Source organism: Protopterus annectens, chromosome 4.part1 (genome assembly GCF_019279795.1).
Source record: "Protopterus annectens isolate FY-2018-M chromosome 4.part1, PAN1.0, whole genome shotgun sequence".
Lineage (NCBI taxonomy): Eukaryota > Metazoa > Chordata > Ceratodontiformes > Protopteridae > Protopterus > Protopterus annectens.
In genome coordinates, this window is record NC_056734.1 from 954,577,085 (window position 1) to 954,596,375 (window position 19,291).

Sequence of the window (19,291 nt, forward strand, 5' to 3'; positions counted from 1 at the left end):
GAGGGGAGTCATTAAATATGTTTGGTGCAATGTGTGGAGAGTGCAAGGAGGAAGCACGAGTTGGTTGAGATGGAGATGAAGATATGTTGAAAGCTATGATAGGATCATGGTAGGATGAAAGATGCCCTAATAGCAGGAGAAGAAACAGAGGATAAGCTGAGCAGTAGCATGATTAAGTAAATGTTATAGTTGACAGGCAGTGGGGAAGTAGGGATCAGGAAGGAAAAATAAGTCACATGATAGAGGGAAAAGGTTAAATGGAAGTTGGGAATAAGGTAAAAAGAAACATGAACGTTTGTAAGATATCAGTAAGGTTGTCTGGGAGGGTTATGGAATACGAGTCAAAAATATAACGTGTGTAATAAGCATAATAGTAGAGTAAGTCGGGGTAGGGTAGTGGGTTTCCACCATCAGGTTAAATTTAAAATACAGAGTAATAAGTTTATAGCCAATACAAAGCAATTAGCAGAGCAGTACCAAGTAGAACAGGTTTTCTTTCATTTCTTGAATGCAGAAACCTGTTAGCCAGGAATACTAAGTCACTGGCATATACAGTGTAATCTATTGGTCAAGAGAAAGGACAGTGGTCAACTTACTAAGTGGTTCTTAGCGTGCAAGGACAAATCTGTCAGGGGTGTTAAAAACAAATTTCCAGGACAGGCAGGCATTTGATGAGATGGAGTTAATACATAGCAAGGTTATTCAAGTTAACTTTACGTACATAGCACAAAGACAAAATTTTCAGTGAAAATGTTTAGGAATTGGCCCTTGTTGCAGAGCTTCAACAGTATCTGGGCTGAATATAGTGACCAGAAGCTCTGGAAAGTTGGTGACTGAGTGAAATGAGAGAGAATATTGAAGGAATATTTAGAAATACATTTTCCTAAATACTTTATTTTATCATATCCTCATAAATATGGGTATTGATGAATCAATTTGTGTGTGGGTACACAATGTACAGCTACGGTTTTTATTTTGTCTTAATTAATTTTATATCCAGAAAAGACATGAAACTGTCTCTGAATGTTCCATGACACTGAGATGTCATTTTCTGGTTTCAACAGGTACAAAAATAATGTTGTCTACAAATAAAGTCGGCTTTCTCACTTATCTTACCAATTATATCCTTGAATTTTTGAATCCCTTATTTTCTTTGCCAGTGGCTCTAAATGTAACATAAATAACAAAGGGGAAAGAGGACACTCCTATCTGGTTCCTCTGTTCAGACACAACTTTTCAGAGAGGAACCCTCCCACTTTAATTTTTGCCTCTAATCCCTCATATATCTTCCTAATTAACGTTAGTATTTTATCAGGGGATGCAAACGCTTTGATTGCCCTACTTATAAAACCCTAGTTTACTGTGTAGAATGCTTCCTGTGCCAAGAGACCCGACAACAGCAGCATTATTTTCTTACATTCTGCTTCCCTCCAAGTCATCATTGTTCTGTGTTGCCAAATGTTTGTCTCTCCTCCACAAAATCACACTGATCCATATCTATCAATTTTGACAAATGTTGCTATTTTTTAGCTACTGTAGACATAAACACTTTGTAATCATGATTTAAAACTGAAATGGGCCTGTATGAAGCTGGATCTGATCAGTCTTTAACATCTTTAGGTATTGCAGCCACCACAGCTTTCTTCCAGGATGTTGGTACTTCCCCTCCATTTTAAAATACTTAAACAAAACCTTTCAGATTGATATCACTTTCGTCCCTCCTGTTTTTTTCAAACATTCACAGTAATTTCATGTATTCCTGGAGACTTTCCTGCAGAATGATTATACATCAGTGTTTTTATCTCATCTCCTACTATCTCAACTGTTAATTACTGAGTCTCATCTGCCTCTAAACTTGACATAGCTGTCTTCGATAACTATTTCTATATGTGCTTTTTCTTGATTTCCACTTTCTTCTTCTTTATACAAATTTTTATAACATTTCTAAAATATCTCTAATACTGCAAGAGGATCTCTGGTTATGTTTCTTGTTATAGGCTCCCTAAGTTTAGCAACAACCCTTTCTACTTTTTGTTGCTTAAGTCATTGTGCTAAAAGTTTTGTGCTAATTATCAAAGAACAGTTGCTTATTAACAAACTTATGCATATTATTCAGATACTCCCTTATTTCTTCTTTAGCACTATGCATTTGTGCTTCTTCTTGTTCTTTGAGATCCCCCTTATTCTGCAATACTTTAACTTTTGTCAGCCCCACTAAATAATTATTTTTGCTTTTTAACTATATCTCTTTTTCTTTTATTTCTACCCCATTTCTAAACTTCATCATTTTATCCCTCTCACTAGCTATATCTCCTGAAAAAAAATATCTTCTCTAATAACTCTCAAATAATTTCACTACCCATTCCTTAAATTCCTCTGTTTTTAACAGTTAAGTGGTGAAATGCCAGTATCTCATTTGTACTTCATTACTCTGCATTATTATCTTAGTTGTTATTGGTGCATGATCTGAAGTAGTTATTCGATTTCGGCTGAGGCTCTAAATTAAATGCTTATTGCTGTGAAATATTATTTCTGTCTAGTCTAGCCCAGTTATTGAACCTTGAGGAATAATATGTAAATTCTCTTGAGTTTCTACTACTGAATTCATTGCTTCCATGCTAATTTTTTATACATTTCTTCAGAAATCTATTCTCTTTTGTGATATTTTCTCTTCTAGGTTCCCCAGATATATCCTCACTATTACAAATCCATTTCCAGTCCTCACTTGTAAGTAATATTCCCTGCTGAAAGCTAATTATTTCTCACAACATTTTCTTAAGCTCCATAATAGCAGTTTTAGGCAGAATATAAATACATGCCAGTGTAATCCTCCTCCCTTGCCAGTAGCCCCTTACTGCCACAAACACACCATTAATATATATCTTTTCCCCCTTTTCCATATCTATTGGAACTCCTCTAGCAGTTAGTATAGTTGCTCCCCTTTTCCTTTGTCTCTTATACTCTGCTGAATATCTTTTCTGAAATCCTGTCTTTATTAAATTCACATGCTCATTTCTTTCCAAGTGTGTTTCCTGTAGCGTTACTATTTAGAGTCTGTATTTTTTAATATAATTCAGTATTTTTTCCTTTTTGTCTACACCTGTGAGGTCATTCACATCCAAAGATAATATGTTTAGTGTAGTCATTATGATAATACGTTATTATTCCCACCTATTATATATGACAGCTTTTTAAAATGTCTATTTCCAGCTTTTCTGTTACATGCACCCATTAATGTTTGGCAGGTTGATCATTTATACATTTGTTTATTTTTACCACAATTTGAACCTATGTCACATTTCACAAGATTTTTTGTTTTAATGATAATCCTCAAAACACACACACACACACACACACACACACACACACACACACACACACACACACACACACACACACACACACACACACACACACACACACACCAGAACACCCAATAACCTATTAGCTTAAAACAAACACACAAAACTATCTTCAAATAATGAAGTTTAACCATCCTGGTAGGAATGATTGTCCCAAATCTGCAGCTGCACACACAGGCAAAACCTAACATAAAAGTGAGGTTATCCATGTTACAGCCTGTAGTAGGTTCATAGATTAGGTTCATAGATTAGTACTAGGCTAAGTGCCCTTGTGGGCCATTTTAAGCAGCCTAACACCCCCATGTGGAATCGAACCCTGCTTGCACCTTAACCATTATGCCAACCTCCTGTCTGCCCTTGTCTGCCTTTATTCCTCTCCCAGATGTGAAAATTAACTTGTATTTTTTTCAGGAAACATTAACATTTAGCCTTAAGAAAAACAACACCAGCTACCTTTAAATAAAACTAAATTATACACTGTTGTAGTAAATGCATTGAAGTATTTAGTTACCAGAAATGCTGCTGTTATTCACTTCCAGTAACTTCACACCTTATTTTTTACTGAACATTTTAATTATATGATGTTCTTCAAATTGATCACTGCTGCAGTAGCCTTAACTATGTGGTTTATATCTTGCTTGGCTATAACAGCCAGCCAGCTTCCAAACTTCAGGGTACCTTCCATATACCCAAACTGTCAAGGAGCTCAAACTGAGTTTACTAAAAGACAATTTTGAGTGCAAAGCTCTTCAGAGCTTTACTGCCACCAGAGTACACTCCTCTGATCCTTTTGAGGATCAACGTTTAGCTTGGGCTTTCCTTAGCTGGGCAGATAAGTTACATTTTGAGAAAAAGAAAACTTCCATTTTCTTTCTTTTTTTACTGATGTTTTATTACTTTTCTCTTCATGAAAGTTATTTTAAAGGTAGGGAGAGCTACTGTTGTTGGTCCTGAGAAAAAGAAGAGAGAAAGTTTTCCTGTTGTGTCAGAATGCTGTGCCCATCCATGGGGAAGCAAAGCTGCCATTTGTAACACTGTTGCCCTCATCTTTCCTGCCAGAAAGCAACAGAAAGCCAAGCATGTATTTACTTCTCCTCAAATTTCTTTGGACAGGAGTAGTTTACTGGCATTAGCTCAGGATTTGATTTTGGATAATGATCCTTCTTGTAGAGTAGTTATTTGTAAAAGAAAGAGGAATGCCTCCTCCTGAAGAGATTTGAGATTCTGAATCTGAGCAGGAAGATGCAGGGACAGATTTAGGGTTTTGTCCTCAGATTTCTGATTCAGACTCAAGAGTCTGATTCTCACTCTGGGGGTTTCTCTTTCTTTGAGACTATTGGCTAGGCTGGCCCAATGTTTTCAGTGAGGGAACACTGTGGTTTCTGAGTCCTTCAGAAATACTATGAATTGTTACAGAAGGATTTTCTAGAACCTATACCAATTTCTCCTGTCCTATATGCTTTAGAGGATATAAAGTCAGATAGGATGTATCAAGTTCCTCAATCTTTTATATTTTTATACACTATTCCCGGACTTGACCTAGCAGCTATAGCCATAGTTGACCCCTTTGCTGCTAAGCACTTAGTTAATTCCAGTCCTACTCTTTCTAATAAGGATGGGAAAATTATTGATATGTATGGAGAAAAAGTGTACATATGCAACTTTAAGTTTAAGAATTTTAAATTGTCAGGCTCATATGTTAAAATTTATTCTGACATACTGTGAAAGTATGACACATGTTTTATCTGCAGTTTCTTCTTGTGAAGAAAAAAGTACTTTAACTTACTTAGTTTCTTCTGTTGCACAATTCACTACTCATTGTTTGCAGTGTGTGTTTTACTCTGTTGATACTTCTTCCAAGGCTAAGGCCACTGGTACTGTTTTAAGGAGGTTTGCTTGTCTGCATTCTCAGATGATGTTAAAAATGAGATTTTAAAATCTCCCTCGGATAGAGATTTAGTGCTTGGCTCCTCTGCTGCAGAGTGATCAAAAAGCATTATTACATGGCGTCGGCTGCCTCTTTTATACCCCTGTCAGACTGACGTCAGGGAAGAAGTGACGACAACCGATGCCGGACTAAGACTTTGGGATTCGGCCAACTGCGGGACCGCCTGACGGCAGATAACCCAAGTGTGATGACTGCAGCAGTATATACACTCGAACATCTACATTTATGATAGGTACAAAACTGTACTTTTTGTTTCCATCTGTTCTTTGTCACATTCTGTTCCAAGAGTGATACAAACAGTTGGTCCTTCCTAGGTTGGAAAGGGGTTTTATTCATGGATGTTCTTAGTACCAATGAAAGAAAATGCTTGGAGACTAGTTTGGATCTTTCTTTCCTAAACTAAATCTCAACTTGTTTGTGATAGTTCTCAGATTTGGGACTATATTATATCTTTTAAGAGTCAGTTCAGCGAATGGCATTTTACATCAATATGCCATTCAGTGAACTGTTTATAGTGAGATTGTGGTACAGTGAAGATTGGAAAATTTGCCCTTTCCTCACTGCAGTGCGATCTCGGAGTTAGTATATATAATTTTCAGGTGTTGTGGGGGGCACAGCCCCCCCCCCCATAATAGCAGGTTCACTGAATGGCATTTCGATGTAAAATGCCGTTTGCTGAACTGACTCTTCGAAGATATAATACAGACCCCCTCAGATTTCACAACCTGTTGCCTCTTCTTCCCCTTTCAAGTTTCCTGGTAACATTACACTTAAGAAATGCCTATCATCACATTCCTATTCATCCAGACTTCAGGTGTTTCTTAAGGTTTTGTGCATGGATCACTTTATCAGTTCTCTACCTTACCCTTTGGACTATCCATGGCACCAGCTCCAGTTATAGCTCATTGCAGGCTACAAAGTACACGCAGTTTTCCATATTTAGATCACTTGCTTATGTTTGCAGAGTCTCTGAACCACCTTTGTTCCCTGAAACCTCTTCAAGTGGTTACAAACAATCAACTAGCAAGGAGGAACCAGGTCATAGCCCTTTTGCAGGCTAGCTATGTTAACTCATGATATAGCTTCACAGCACACACACTCTCTACAGGAAACCTACATTCCATCATAGCAAAATTGTGTGGCAGACATGCTGAGCAGGACCAGGGCAGACCTTCATGAATGGAAACTAGATCCTGGGATCTTCCAAGATTTGATCCATATGTGAGGAGTTTCTCAAGCAGATGTCTTTGCTCTTCTCTGAACAATCAGCTTGCAAAATTCTGTTCCACCACTCCATGCAAGAAGGCCTGCAAGACAGATGCTTTTTCATTTTTTTGTAGAGGAATGTTCCTATATGCCTTTCTACCCTATCCACTGATATCCAGGTTACTTCTGAAGATTCATAAGGAATCCTCTAAGATCACTGTGGTGACTATGGTTCTACCTTTTTTTTTTGGGAATGCCCAGTGGCATGGTAGATGGTAGCTATTTGCTCAGTGTGTTTTTTATAATCTTTATAATATATATTTACCATCTCAAAAGTGCTTACTCCTCTCTGTACTCTTCTTTTCTAGACCTAACACCACTCTTAAGTATTCAACTTCGGTACCACCTTTAACATTCTTATAAGAGAAGCGCAGTCCGGGTCTGAACTGTCTGAAACAGCTACAGTTAACTTTGAGTATGTGTCTACCTGTTTGAGCCAATCTTCATTTTCCCATGGAGAGCACTGTGCTTTGGCTGTAAGCAGCCCCCCCCCACCACCACCACACACACACACATCTTCCACTTTCTCTTATTCCCTTCTGTTAGCAAATAGTATCCATAACTGATCAATACTGTGTCTTTGTTAATTTAAACTATGACCACAGTAGCCTACTGATACAAGGTTATTCTGTTTTTCCACCTGACAAATTAAGAAAAGACTTACAGTTTCAGAGCAGTCCTTGGTCAATTGTGATTGTTTCTTAACACATACTTGTCTTGCTTTGTGATTGTTTCCAGCCCCTCATACAAGACCCTAACAGGGTCTCTACCCGCTTCGCTCCCCACCCTGCCCCCTATTCCCTCCCGCCCTCAGTGGTCCCACCTTTATTGCACTCAAACCCCTCCCATCTTTCCAATAGCCAACCACAGCGCTAACCCAACACTACCGCCTCCATATTTCTCTACTTTCACACCTCCTCAAATGACATGTACAAGCATACCTTTCCTTTGCTCACTGCATGCACTCTCCTTGTATATCTTACATCCTACCAAAGCTCCATCATTCCCCCACTTAACCACTACCACTGTACTACTACTCACACCACCACCCATGTCTCACCCATACTCAGCTCCCCTCCCACCAGCTCAAGAACCATCCCTATGCACCCCCCACATATTCTACCAACTATATTACTCAAACGTAAAGCATCCCTACAACTTAACATAGTAACCCTCCCACTATACCTATTACCCACAGAGCACAATCATAAAGTTTCTGTTATAAACAAACACATTCAAAAACTGAGAAAACTAATAATCTCATGCATATCAAAACTAGCCCTAAGTGGAGACATCCACCCCAACCCTGGCCCTACCATCTCCAACCCCAATCCTCATAATCAGACTAAAAACCACAACTTCTCCCATATTACAGCCAATAGAAAGCCAAGTGACTTCCTTCTACTAAGCCTAAATATTAGAAGTATATCCAACAAAGTCCATGAACTCCATGCCACCATTGACTTATACTCCCCAGATATTGTCATCCTGACAGAAACCTGGCTAAAACCTCACATTGCCAGGGAGCAAATACTCCCTACAGGTTACGGCATACTAAGAGTAGACTGGCTAAACAAAAAAGGAGGTGGTGTAGCTATAATATTTAAACAGCATCTAAACATCCAGATCTTAAAATCATCAGCTCTACAAATAGGCAATGAAGAAATAATATATACCAACCTCAAAATTAACCAAAACAAAACCATCAACATAATTGGATGCTACTTCCCACCTGGCCAAAACATCCCTCCACTAGAAAACCTCATCAGCTGGTCTACCCACCATCTCCCCCAAGAAACTATAATCTTAGGTGATTTCAATATTGACTGGCAATCCTGTTCTGGCAACAATCCAACCCATCATGTACACCTTCATGGCTTCACCCAACTAGTCCAGTCACCAACAAGGATAAATAAAAGCTCCAGCAAGCACACTACCCTGGATTGGATACTAGTCAGTAAGACCCCCCAGTCATACATAACAGGCTGCTTATCAGATAGCCTCAGTGATCACTCCCAACATTCCTACTCAAAAAATACCTGTACCAAGCTAAACCTGTCATCTATCGTCAAATACGTAAAAAAATAAACATTAACCCACTCACATTCATCTCATCCCTCAAAGAATGTAACTGGCATGCTCTAAAGCACCTCAGTCTAGATGACGCAGTTGAATTTTTTAATACTACCTTCCTGATCATCCTTAATTACCATGCCCCCATAAGACTTTCCAGAACCAAAGCACAACCCTCCTCATGGCTACAGAAAACCACTAAGTCAGAAATGAAAAACAGGGATAAAGCCTGAGAGCACTGGCACAAAACCAAAACCCCCGCAGCTAGACAAACATTCCTAGAACTACACAATAGAGTCAAAAAGCTAATAAAACGGGACAAATTCCAATACTACCAGTCTGCCCTAGACTCCTCACAACACAGCCCCAAACAATTCTGGTCCTCCATAAACTCTATTCTCCACCCAGGTAAAGTCAGTACCCCTCCTCCTAACATCCCTCACTCCTCAGAAAATATTGCTACCTCATTCAACACACACTTCACCCAAACCATACTATCACTAGCTAAACAACACAACCCCCCTCCCCTCCAACCCACACCTTCAACTAGTAATCTCCCCACTGCCTTCTCTTTTTCTCCTGTACCTACCTCCAACATAAAAACTCTTAACTAAACTTAAACCCACCAAATTAGCAGCAGACAGCCTCCCAAGTGAATACCTACAAATCGCAGCTGATGCTCTGGCCTACCCAGTATCCATCTTGATTAACCGATCTCTGTCAGAAAGTTACATTCCCACATTGTGTAAAGTCTCACATATAATTCCCCTCCACAAAGGTGGACCCTCTGCAGAACTAACCAATTACCGCCCCATAGCTATTCTCTCTCCACTCTCCAAAATACTAGAGAGATGCATACACTCTCAGGTCTCACACTACCTCCTTACTAACAACCTCCTTTCCAGTACTCAGCATGGTTTCCAACCAAACCATAGCACCACCACTGCCTTACTCTCCTTTACTAACACTATCCTTCAGCATACAAACAATGGCTATCTCTCCTCTGCTACTTTCCTAGACCTATCTAAAGCATTTGACATGGTCCCACACAAACAACTTATCTCTGTATTATTAATGGAGACAAGATAGCCTGCTAGTAGAAAATCATATATTAACAAATGGAAAAGGTTTTCTACTTGGTGCCAACAACGTAACCAGCACCCATTCAGGGCTAGTTCTACTCTGGTTTTGCAATATTTGTGTGAGTTAGTATCCTGTGGCTGTTCTTATTTCTTTTTCAAGGTTAATTTATTATCCATTTTAACATGTCTGCCCATGGATCCTCCTCTTTCAAGGCAGTCATGTCAAAATGTTTTTGAAAAGGGTTTTGCATAGGAGGCCCCCAAGTAAACTGGTGACCCCTCCTTAGGATCTTAATTTTTTATTAGAGAAACTAACACTTGCTCCATTTGAAACAGCTTATCTGGCTGACTTCAGGTTCTTAACATGGAAAACACTTTTATTGATTGCTTTGACCTCTGCAGGAAGGATATCTGAGTTGCAAGCTCTTATGGTGAGTCATCTCTGCCTCATTTTCCACAAAAGCAGGGTTTCTTTGAGAACTAATCCTTCTTTTATACCTAAAGTGGTCTCCAAGTTTACTTTAAGCCAAACTATCCCTCTCCCAGTTTTCTTTCCTGAACCGAAGAATGAGGGAGAAGGATACTTCATGTTCACATCATGACAGAAATAAATCTTTCAGCTCTTCAGATCAATTGTTCATTTCTTGCGGACATAAGAAGAAAGGACAACCTGTGTCAAAACAGACTGTTTCCAAATGGTTGTCTAAGGCTATTACCTTCTGTTATACTCATCAGTACAAATCTATTCCAGACAGAGTCAAGGTTCATTCTACCAGGGTCTTGGCTTCTTCTATGCCCTTTTGGAAAGGATTGGATTCCAGAAATATTCTAGATGCTGCCACTTGGTCCTTTTACATAATTTTACAAAAGCATTATGACCTGTATTCCTCTTTTAGGTCTACATCATGCTTTCTTGGGACCATTCTACAGTGGCTTATGGACCATTCTCCTTCCACCTCCCAAATATAATTAGCTGTGGTAATCTACCCATATAGCTAAGGCTACTGCTTCAGTGATCAATATGAAGAACTTAGTACAGTTGTGTAAGTTGAACTTACCATAACAGTAGATGTTTGAATGATCACTGCTGCAGTACCACTCCCTTGTGTTTTGGTGTGTTTCTAATGCCAAGGTGTGGACATTTATTTTTCTGTTACTCCTAGCCTTGTCCTTTCAAGGCTCAGCCTCCCTCTCTCTGCTGCCAGGAAAGCTCAGAAAGGTTTTGTGCCCAAACATGTCTTTTAGTTTGTTCAGCTTGAGATGCTTGACAGTTTGGGAGTGTGGAAGGTGCCCTAAAGCTTTGGAAGTTGGACATTTTTTATATCCTTAGTAGGATATAACCCATATTGCTAAGGTTACTGCAGCAGTTATCATTTTAGCATCCACTGTTATGGTAAGTTCAACTTACACAACACTACTTTTCTCTCAGTGAACAGTGTCCAGACCTCTTGATTTATTGCCTTCACCTTTAGACAGCTTGTTTTCATGGAAAAATAAGATCAAAATTTAGAGTTGACTTAATTTCCAGATTTCTGAACTGGCACTGAACATTTATTTGCTTTAAGGAAGCTGTTCATTACACTGTGGTCTCCTGTTTTTTTTTTTTTTTTTAAACAGCTGTATTCACACAAAATTGCCATTAGTTTAAGCCAAGGGCATTAATCTAGACAGTCTACTATGTAAAAGTAAAATAACATTTTGATTCTACATTTATTATAATCAGTCCACTTTTACATGTCATCTCCTACATCGGCAGCCCCATGATTAAACCTATTGAATTAAACATGCTTTTGTCCAGCCTGTTTTTTTTGCATTGTAATGCCTACATTTCTTAAAATTGAAAAAAAAAAAACAGAGAAGGAAAAAAGAACCTGTTTATTTTAGTGTATTCATCACATACAACAATCACTGAAAATACTTTACTATCACATGCAATTTATATCATAAATGTTTTATGCAAATACTGTTAAGAACAAAACCTGTTTTGCTTACAGTTACTTTTTTCCTCATGCTCCTTCCTTTTTTCCCTTTTATTGTTCTTCCAAACATTACTAACAAGAAGTGGGGGCATATGCCTGTCTGTCCCCCAACAAGTTCAACAAAGTCAACAAAAATCCAATCTTTCTCAGCCACTTTTTCTTGTAAACCCATATTTCACAAATGAGATTGATGCTTTATAGTCTCATATTTACTCACTAATTTCAGTGCTGCCTGCCTCTCGATATCCAGATTGTTGCAATAAACTTTGCTTCTCTTCTGTCTGGTGTAGAATAAATAATCCTTTTCCACAAATATTCTGCTGTCTCTATTTTTTAATATTTTGCCCTTCTGCCACAGTTTTGTCAGGATCAACTCTTTCTGCTGGTATAATTGCATCTTTAGTAATATAGGTCTTGGCTACTTTCTCATGGCCAGGTTTGGAGCATAAACTCAATGTGCCCTTTCAGTTAACAAATTCTGCTGTGGAACATCAGCCCAGTCGCTTATTTGTGCTTTCATAAAATTAATACAATTTGTTCCTTCCAGTTTCTTTGGTACAGCAGAAAATCTCAGCTTATCCCTACATGATGTTTACTTTAAGTCTACCATGTTTTGAAACCGCTCTTCTTTAGCAGTGTCATACTCAGTAACTCTTTTCATTTCATCTTCTGATTTTTTGCATTTTTATCAGTTCATTTGAATATCTTTTTAAAGCTTCTTCCATTTTTTCAAGCCTTTTGTTATTTGAGTTGATATGCTCCTTCAATGTTTCATTTATTTTAATCAACTCTGAGCACATTTGACTTATTTCTACCCATAAATTACTGGGAACCATCACTTGTACCAGAGCTGGAGCTTGCAATACTTTTTGATGAACAGCTGCATGATTCTTCCTAGACAGTGTTTCTGTTCACTTTTTCTGGCCAATTTTGTTTCAGGTTCTCTAAATTTTTCTTTGCAGGCATCCAGGCAGTTTACTTACTAGCCAGTAACTGAATTTTACTCAAGCTGACAAGATCACTGGCTGTTGTTTCTCAGTTTTTTTTCCACACTGGGAGAACTGAAGTTAAGCTGTTGATCAACATGCAGCCAAAAGTAAAACAGTGCATAACAGCTACCAATAAAACACACATACAGTTATTACTAAAACTCAAGTCAATTAAAGGCAACAAGAATACTATCAGCTAAACCAACTTAAGAAAAATTTTGGGAGTAAAGGAGCACTACTACTTGCATTTTTTTTTCAGTTCTTGAGAGTTGCTACCAAAATGATTACCATCATGAACATTTTAGGCTGTAACAAACATACCATCAGCTACGTAACATACCATCAACTACATAATTAATGACTGGTACATTATTAAAATTATGAAAATCCTGGTGGATTTCTTTGAAAAGGTAACCAAAGCAATGGTTGAAGGCAAAACAGTGCATATGGCATACCTTGACCTAGCCAAAGCTTTTTACACTATTCCCCACTCAGGCATAGTAGAAAAGCTAAATAAACTGGGAATAAACCCCTATGTCACTCACTAGATTGCCAAGTGGCTCACAGATTGGGTACAGATAATTAGAATAAGGGAAGTTACCTCCATAGAGAAACCAGTCATCAGTGGAGTCCCCCGGGGTTCTGCGCTGGGACCTCTCCTGTTTTGCATCTACTTTTCTGAAGTAAAAGCTAATACCAAAGGGCTCTGGCTAAGTTTGCAGATTTCTGCAAGCTAAGAGGAGTCATTAAATCCCTAAATGACTTGTCCATCCTCTGGAAAGGTTTGTCCCAAATAAATAACTGGTGCCAAAATCATGGACTGAAACTGAATGCCAAATCACAGGCCTAAAGCAGATGCCCTATGCTTACCTTCTAAAAAAACTCCACCTATACTCTGTCGCATATCGTCTACTCAGAGGCAATCTCTTAACATACAAGGCCATGTCAAACCCAGAGCTGTTGGACATGCTACACTTAAATAAATCTCAATCCCTCAGAGACACATGCTCCAGGGATCTAAACCTTGTCATCACAATGAGCAAAACATGCTGAAGGGATAGTTCCTGACCCAGAGACTTCCCAGACTGTGGAATAGACTGCCCATACATGTCAAGCAGAGTACCTCTTTGGCCCTCTTCAAAAGGAACCTTGATGATTGGATGGGAGTTAGGAAATTCACCCTGGGATCATGTCAGTCGCCCTGCTAGACAGGGGTTCAGGGAAGTAAATACTGTGGGAAGAAATAGCCAAGGAATTGTTATGACTAGGCTTGTATAGGCCCTAGGGCCAATAGCCTAGTACCAACCTATGAACCTATGAAATTATTGTATCCTTTTGGAAGTGATGTACCCCAGGGAACTACCACATTGACAATACATTTCTAAGAGTTGACCCAGTTGTTCTAGATTTGGGAACGTCTGTGGACAGTGACCTAACTTTTGACATACACACATCTATTATTGTAAGAAATTCCTTCTATATTGCACTGCTTATAAACAGAAGGATTTCGTCGAGATGAAGGGAAGTCATTGTTCCCCTTTACAATCCGTCATTAGGTCAGTCATTGAATATAACACCCCCTTTGGCATGCATCTGTGCAGACACATACAGTGATTGGAATGCACACAACGATACCGTACTAAAAGCATACAAGGCCTGAACTATATGTCCCACATGGACAGACTCAAAGCCCTGTCGCTATACTTGGTATCCTACAGACTGCTAATATGTGACCTGTGTCGAGTATGCAAGACATCCTCCAAACCATTACTGATGGATTTACTGCACATCAGCAAGTCAAATGACATCAGAACTACTCAGTCTAGATCTAAACCTCTTTTGCAACATCAACAGAATAGTTTGGAGGGACAGTTATATTTCACAGAAGATATTGCTGCTATGAAACAGACTTCCTATCCACATAAAACAAAGTTCAGCCCTGTCTATTTTCAAGTGCAACTTAGATCTATAGATGGGAAACAGAAAATTGACCCCTGGACTGCCTCCTGTACAGACGCACCTTCTGTGCAGACACATACAGAAGGAGGAAGCTACTACATGATAGAGCAAAATCCCTAATAGGGAAAGCATCTCTGATCAGTACTAGCAAAAAATTACGATACCTCATAAAATCCTCCAAGGCCAGCTTCGAGAGAAAAATTGCACAGGACACCAAAGACAATCATAAGGCTTTTTTCAGTTATGTTAGGAACCTGGGATGCAGCTCCCAGACCTGTTCTGAGTTGATTCTAAACGACAAAAAATACACTGAACCCACAGACATCGCCAATATTCTGGCAGACAGGTTCAGTGCAAACTCCCCCCCCCTCCCCCCCAAAAGAGCAAGTATCTATCCCGGCAGAGGGCTGCCTCCCAAACATCTCTGATGCTCAGGTGAAGGCTGCCCTCTCCAAAGCAAAAAACACTGCTTCCATGGGACCAGATGGCGTCCCAGGTTGCGTCCTATATGAACTCCAAGAGGAACTAATCCCTCAAATAAAACAGCTATACAATCTCAGCCTCACTACAGGATATGTGCCCACAGAATGGCGTACAGCAACAGTGGTCCCACTCCACAAAGGTGGAGCCTCTACGGACCCTGAAAACTATCGCCCCATAAGCCTGACTAGCTTAGTCTGCAAGGCTATGGAGAGGATCATCATGGAGCTCATAAACAAAGACATTGGGGACCTACAGACACTAGATCCTAGGGCAGATCCTGCCTTTTGAACCTGGTTGACTTCTTCGAAACAGTCACCAAAGCCATAGATGAAGGGAAGGTAGTCCACACAGCCTATCTGGACCTTGCAAAGGCATTTGACACAATACCCCACTTGGGCATCATAGATAAGCTATCCAGCTTAAATATAAACCCCTATGTCACAAGATGGGTCACAAACTGGCTCAAAGACAAAACCCACAGAGTGAGAGTTGCTGGAGCCATGTCAGACTCGAAACCGGTTACAAGTGGCATCCCACAGGGTTCTGCCCTGGGACCACTCTTGTTCGGTATATACCTTTCCGAGGTACAGGCAAATGTGGGAGGACTATGGCTCAACAAGTTTGCAGACGACTGCAAACTGGGCGCCATAATCGACTCTCCAGCTGACACAAACATCCTTCAGAAAGGTCTCACAGAGACAGATAACTGGTGCCAGCGCCATGGTTTAAAGCTAAATGCCAAAAAATGTATAGTCATACCCTTTGGCAAAAACAATGTGCCCACAAATTACCACATAGGCGGAAACCCATTAAGTACAGAGAAAGTTATTAGGGACCTGGGGACCCAAGTTGATAGCAATCTCTCCTTTGAAAACCACATTGCCAAAGTGGTTAGAAAGACCTTCTACATAGCCCACTTCATCACAAAGGGTTTCACATCTAGATCAAGAGAGGTAATCATGCCCCTTTATTCATCCTTCATCAGGCCCATCATAGAATACAATGACCCTTTTGGGATGTACCTTACCCGACACCTGCAGCAATTAGAGGGATCCCAAAAGTATCTCACCAAGAGGATCAAGGGTCTCAAACAGATGCCATATGCTGCTTGGTTAAAAAAACTCCAGCTCTACTCAGTTGCATACCGCCTACTTCGAGGTGATCTATGCCTGACATACAAAGCTATGTCAAATCCAGAATTAATGGACATGCTCCACCACAGTAAATCTAAATCCCTTAGAGCCACACGCTTGAGGGACTTGACCTCACCACAGAAATAAATAGAACTTGCTGGAGGGACAGGTTCATAACCCAGAGGCTCCCTTCGCTCTGGAATAGAATTCCAGTTCATGTGAGGCAGAGCACCTCACTGAATCTCTTCAAGAAGAATCTCGATAGGTGAATGGGGGATCATAGGTTTGTCCCAGGGATTACTCCCGTGTCACTATTAGACAGAGGCACAGTAAACTAAACCTTAAAAAGGGCACAGTATACTCAAATCAAGGGGTGGCATAAGCCATACAGAATCGGGCTAGGCTTATAATTGCCCCAGGGCAGATAGCCTACTATGAACCTATGAACCTAACTACTTTATCCCAAGTATGGGTCTCCTCAAATTACCTGTGATATGATCCCATTTATTTTCATTGGGGGTAATATATAATTATCAACCATGGGATGGGTAAGACCAATCTATAACCAAATAGGATAGGTTATTTGAGCACAAAAAAGAAACTTGACTATCCAGCAGATAGTTTTGTTCTCATTAGTACTTGTAGAATAACAGTCAAATAGTTTGCTACCATCTCTGTGAAGTAGTGTCTTTTCTAGACTGCTATTGTAATATCTAGAGTATATAACACAAACTTTCATCCTGAATTACAGACTTGGGGATGAGGAAAAAAGCTGTCATACCTTCAGATCATGTCCAATTGTTATAGATAAGGAGAAAGGTATAGCATTTGTACAGTGACCTTTATAAATTCTGAAAATTTGTCTTGCCCAAATCATATGTTGACTAAGAAAATCTAAAGTACATACAAAAAGAATGCAGAGTAACACAATGTATCGGAAATTCAAGTCTTACCTGAACTTTAAACTGCAGTTCTGCCAGTCAAAGGGGAAGAAGTTTACATTGATTAAGCAGGTGCTACGGAAGATAGCTGGTGGTAACCAGTAGACGTAGCCATTAGGGTACAACAGTACGTTGCAGTAATATGCGACTTGAAACTGTCCGTCATTGCTGCTCTTACAAAGAAAATCAAGGTGTGATATTATTAGGAGTTCAGAAACAAGCAACCCAATGTAAGATTTTCTACAAATCTAAATCTAATTCAGAGGCCTGGCAAAGTGAAAAAAACTGTAGATAATTTCATGTAATAGTTTGAAGATTTTTTCCACAGTTAAGATTGCTCAGAAATTAGCACATAAAATACTGCATGACATTATACTGGTTTACATAATATATTGATCATTGCAGGACTTATAGCTACATGACATTTTTTCAAATAAAAGTACATATTTTAATTAAAACTACTGAGTGTTGCTGATAAAATTGAGTTTCTAATCATATGAGGTCCTGCTTGATACAATCACTTCCTTATTTTTTTTTACTAATTATGCATTATTAGAAATCGTCTGACATAATACAAATATACAGCTAAAACCACCCAGTGAGAATGCATAGGGGCATACAGCATACATAGTGACAACATTGTAACATAAGACACACTAATTTCTTAACACATACACTGACTTTGTTACATACCACTCACTTAATGTATAAAGCATAAAGAGACTTGTTACACAGCACACTTTGACTATACAACAAATAAAGTGACTTGTTTACAGAGCTCAGATTAATTGTATAACATATAGAGTGGCTTACTACAGAACACGTGTATATGATATAAACTGATTTGTTTTGTAGAACACAATGATTTTTTAGTGACGCAGTGGTTATATAACATAGAAAGTGATTTGTTTCATGGTACTCCGTGATTGTATAACATTTAAAGTGACTTGCTGTGTGGCACACAGTGTATAGTAAGACAGCGATTGTATAATACATAAAGTGAATCGTTTTGTGGCACACGGTAATTGTTTAACACATAAATTGACTTGTTACACAGCACACACAACATGTATAGCACATAAAATGACTTCAGACTTGGCCAATGCGGATTGTATGACACATGAAATGACTTGCTTCATGGCACACAGTGACTGCATAACAAATAAAGTGATTTGTTACACAAAATACACTGCATGTAAAGCACATAAGGTGACTTGCTGCAGTGATTTATAACATGCAAGAGTTTGCTGAACCACATTTCATAAAACAGGGGAAAAAATTCCTTGTAGCACTTCATTAGTAGGATCAGAGCCAAGACTGAATCAAGGATCAATCTTTGCCCTGCATTTACCACTGTCCTTGGTGTAATATTTAAAATGCAAGTTTGAAAAAAAAGAAGAGCATGTTACTACTCTGAATAGAATGGCATCAGATATCTGTATCAGAGTCTGTGTAGGCTCTGTTTCATTATTTGATAATATAGTCATGGTTAATCAGACTTACTTGTAAATCTAGGATGAGCAAGATTAAATCGAAAGGTCAAAATTATAGAGCACTGCATAAGTCCTAGCATCTGAAAAGTAAGTTGGTCTGTCTGTTAAACATCTTGCCCAGTGTTTACAGGGACTCACTTGTGTCTTCAGTCACTCAGAAGGTATGAACTGAATAGCATCTGACCATCTCAAACCTTTGATATGCCTTTGATGACTAACACTTATATCATACTTGACTATCAGACATTTTATATAAACATCATGCCATATAACGACATGGGTAACTTATCAGTGGTTAAGTCTACCTGTGGGTACATTTTCCATAACCAGTGTTCAGTGCTGAATGTTCATAAATTTCAGACTCTGAGCCTATGATATTTTACATGCATTTGCTAAAATCAATGTATGGAAAAATACACTTGTACCAAACCAATCACCCACAGCATTCATAGATATCTCAAGGTTTGTTGCCTTTATAATGCCTAAAGGTAAACCACTCTATAATTTACCAGATCGAACATGAAATGACCATCTCCCTAGAGCAATATTACAGATATGATTTTGCTCATAGATGTGCAAATCT

At 39.0% G+C, this 19,291-nt stretch overlaps 1 protein-coding gene across 2 annotated transcripts in view; it reads right to left on the minus strand.

Moving 5' to 3' along the window:
• Positions 1 to 19,291, minus strand: part of CHRND (cholinergic receptor nicotinic delta subunit) — a 2,417,369-nt gene that overhangs the window by 1,366,164 nt on the left and 1,031,914 nt on the right. For both annotated transcript variants that reach the window (XM_044070671.1, XM_044070670.1), the window contains exon 5: positions 17,228 to 17,383. In XM_044070671.1, coding sequence (XP_043926606.1) covers positions 17,228 to 17,383 — 156 coding nt within the window. The remainder of the gene's footprint in view (positions 1 to 17,227; positions 17,384 to 19,291) is intronic.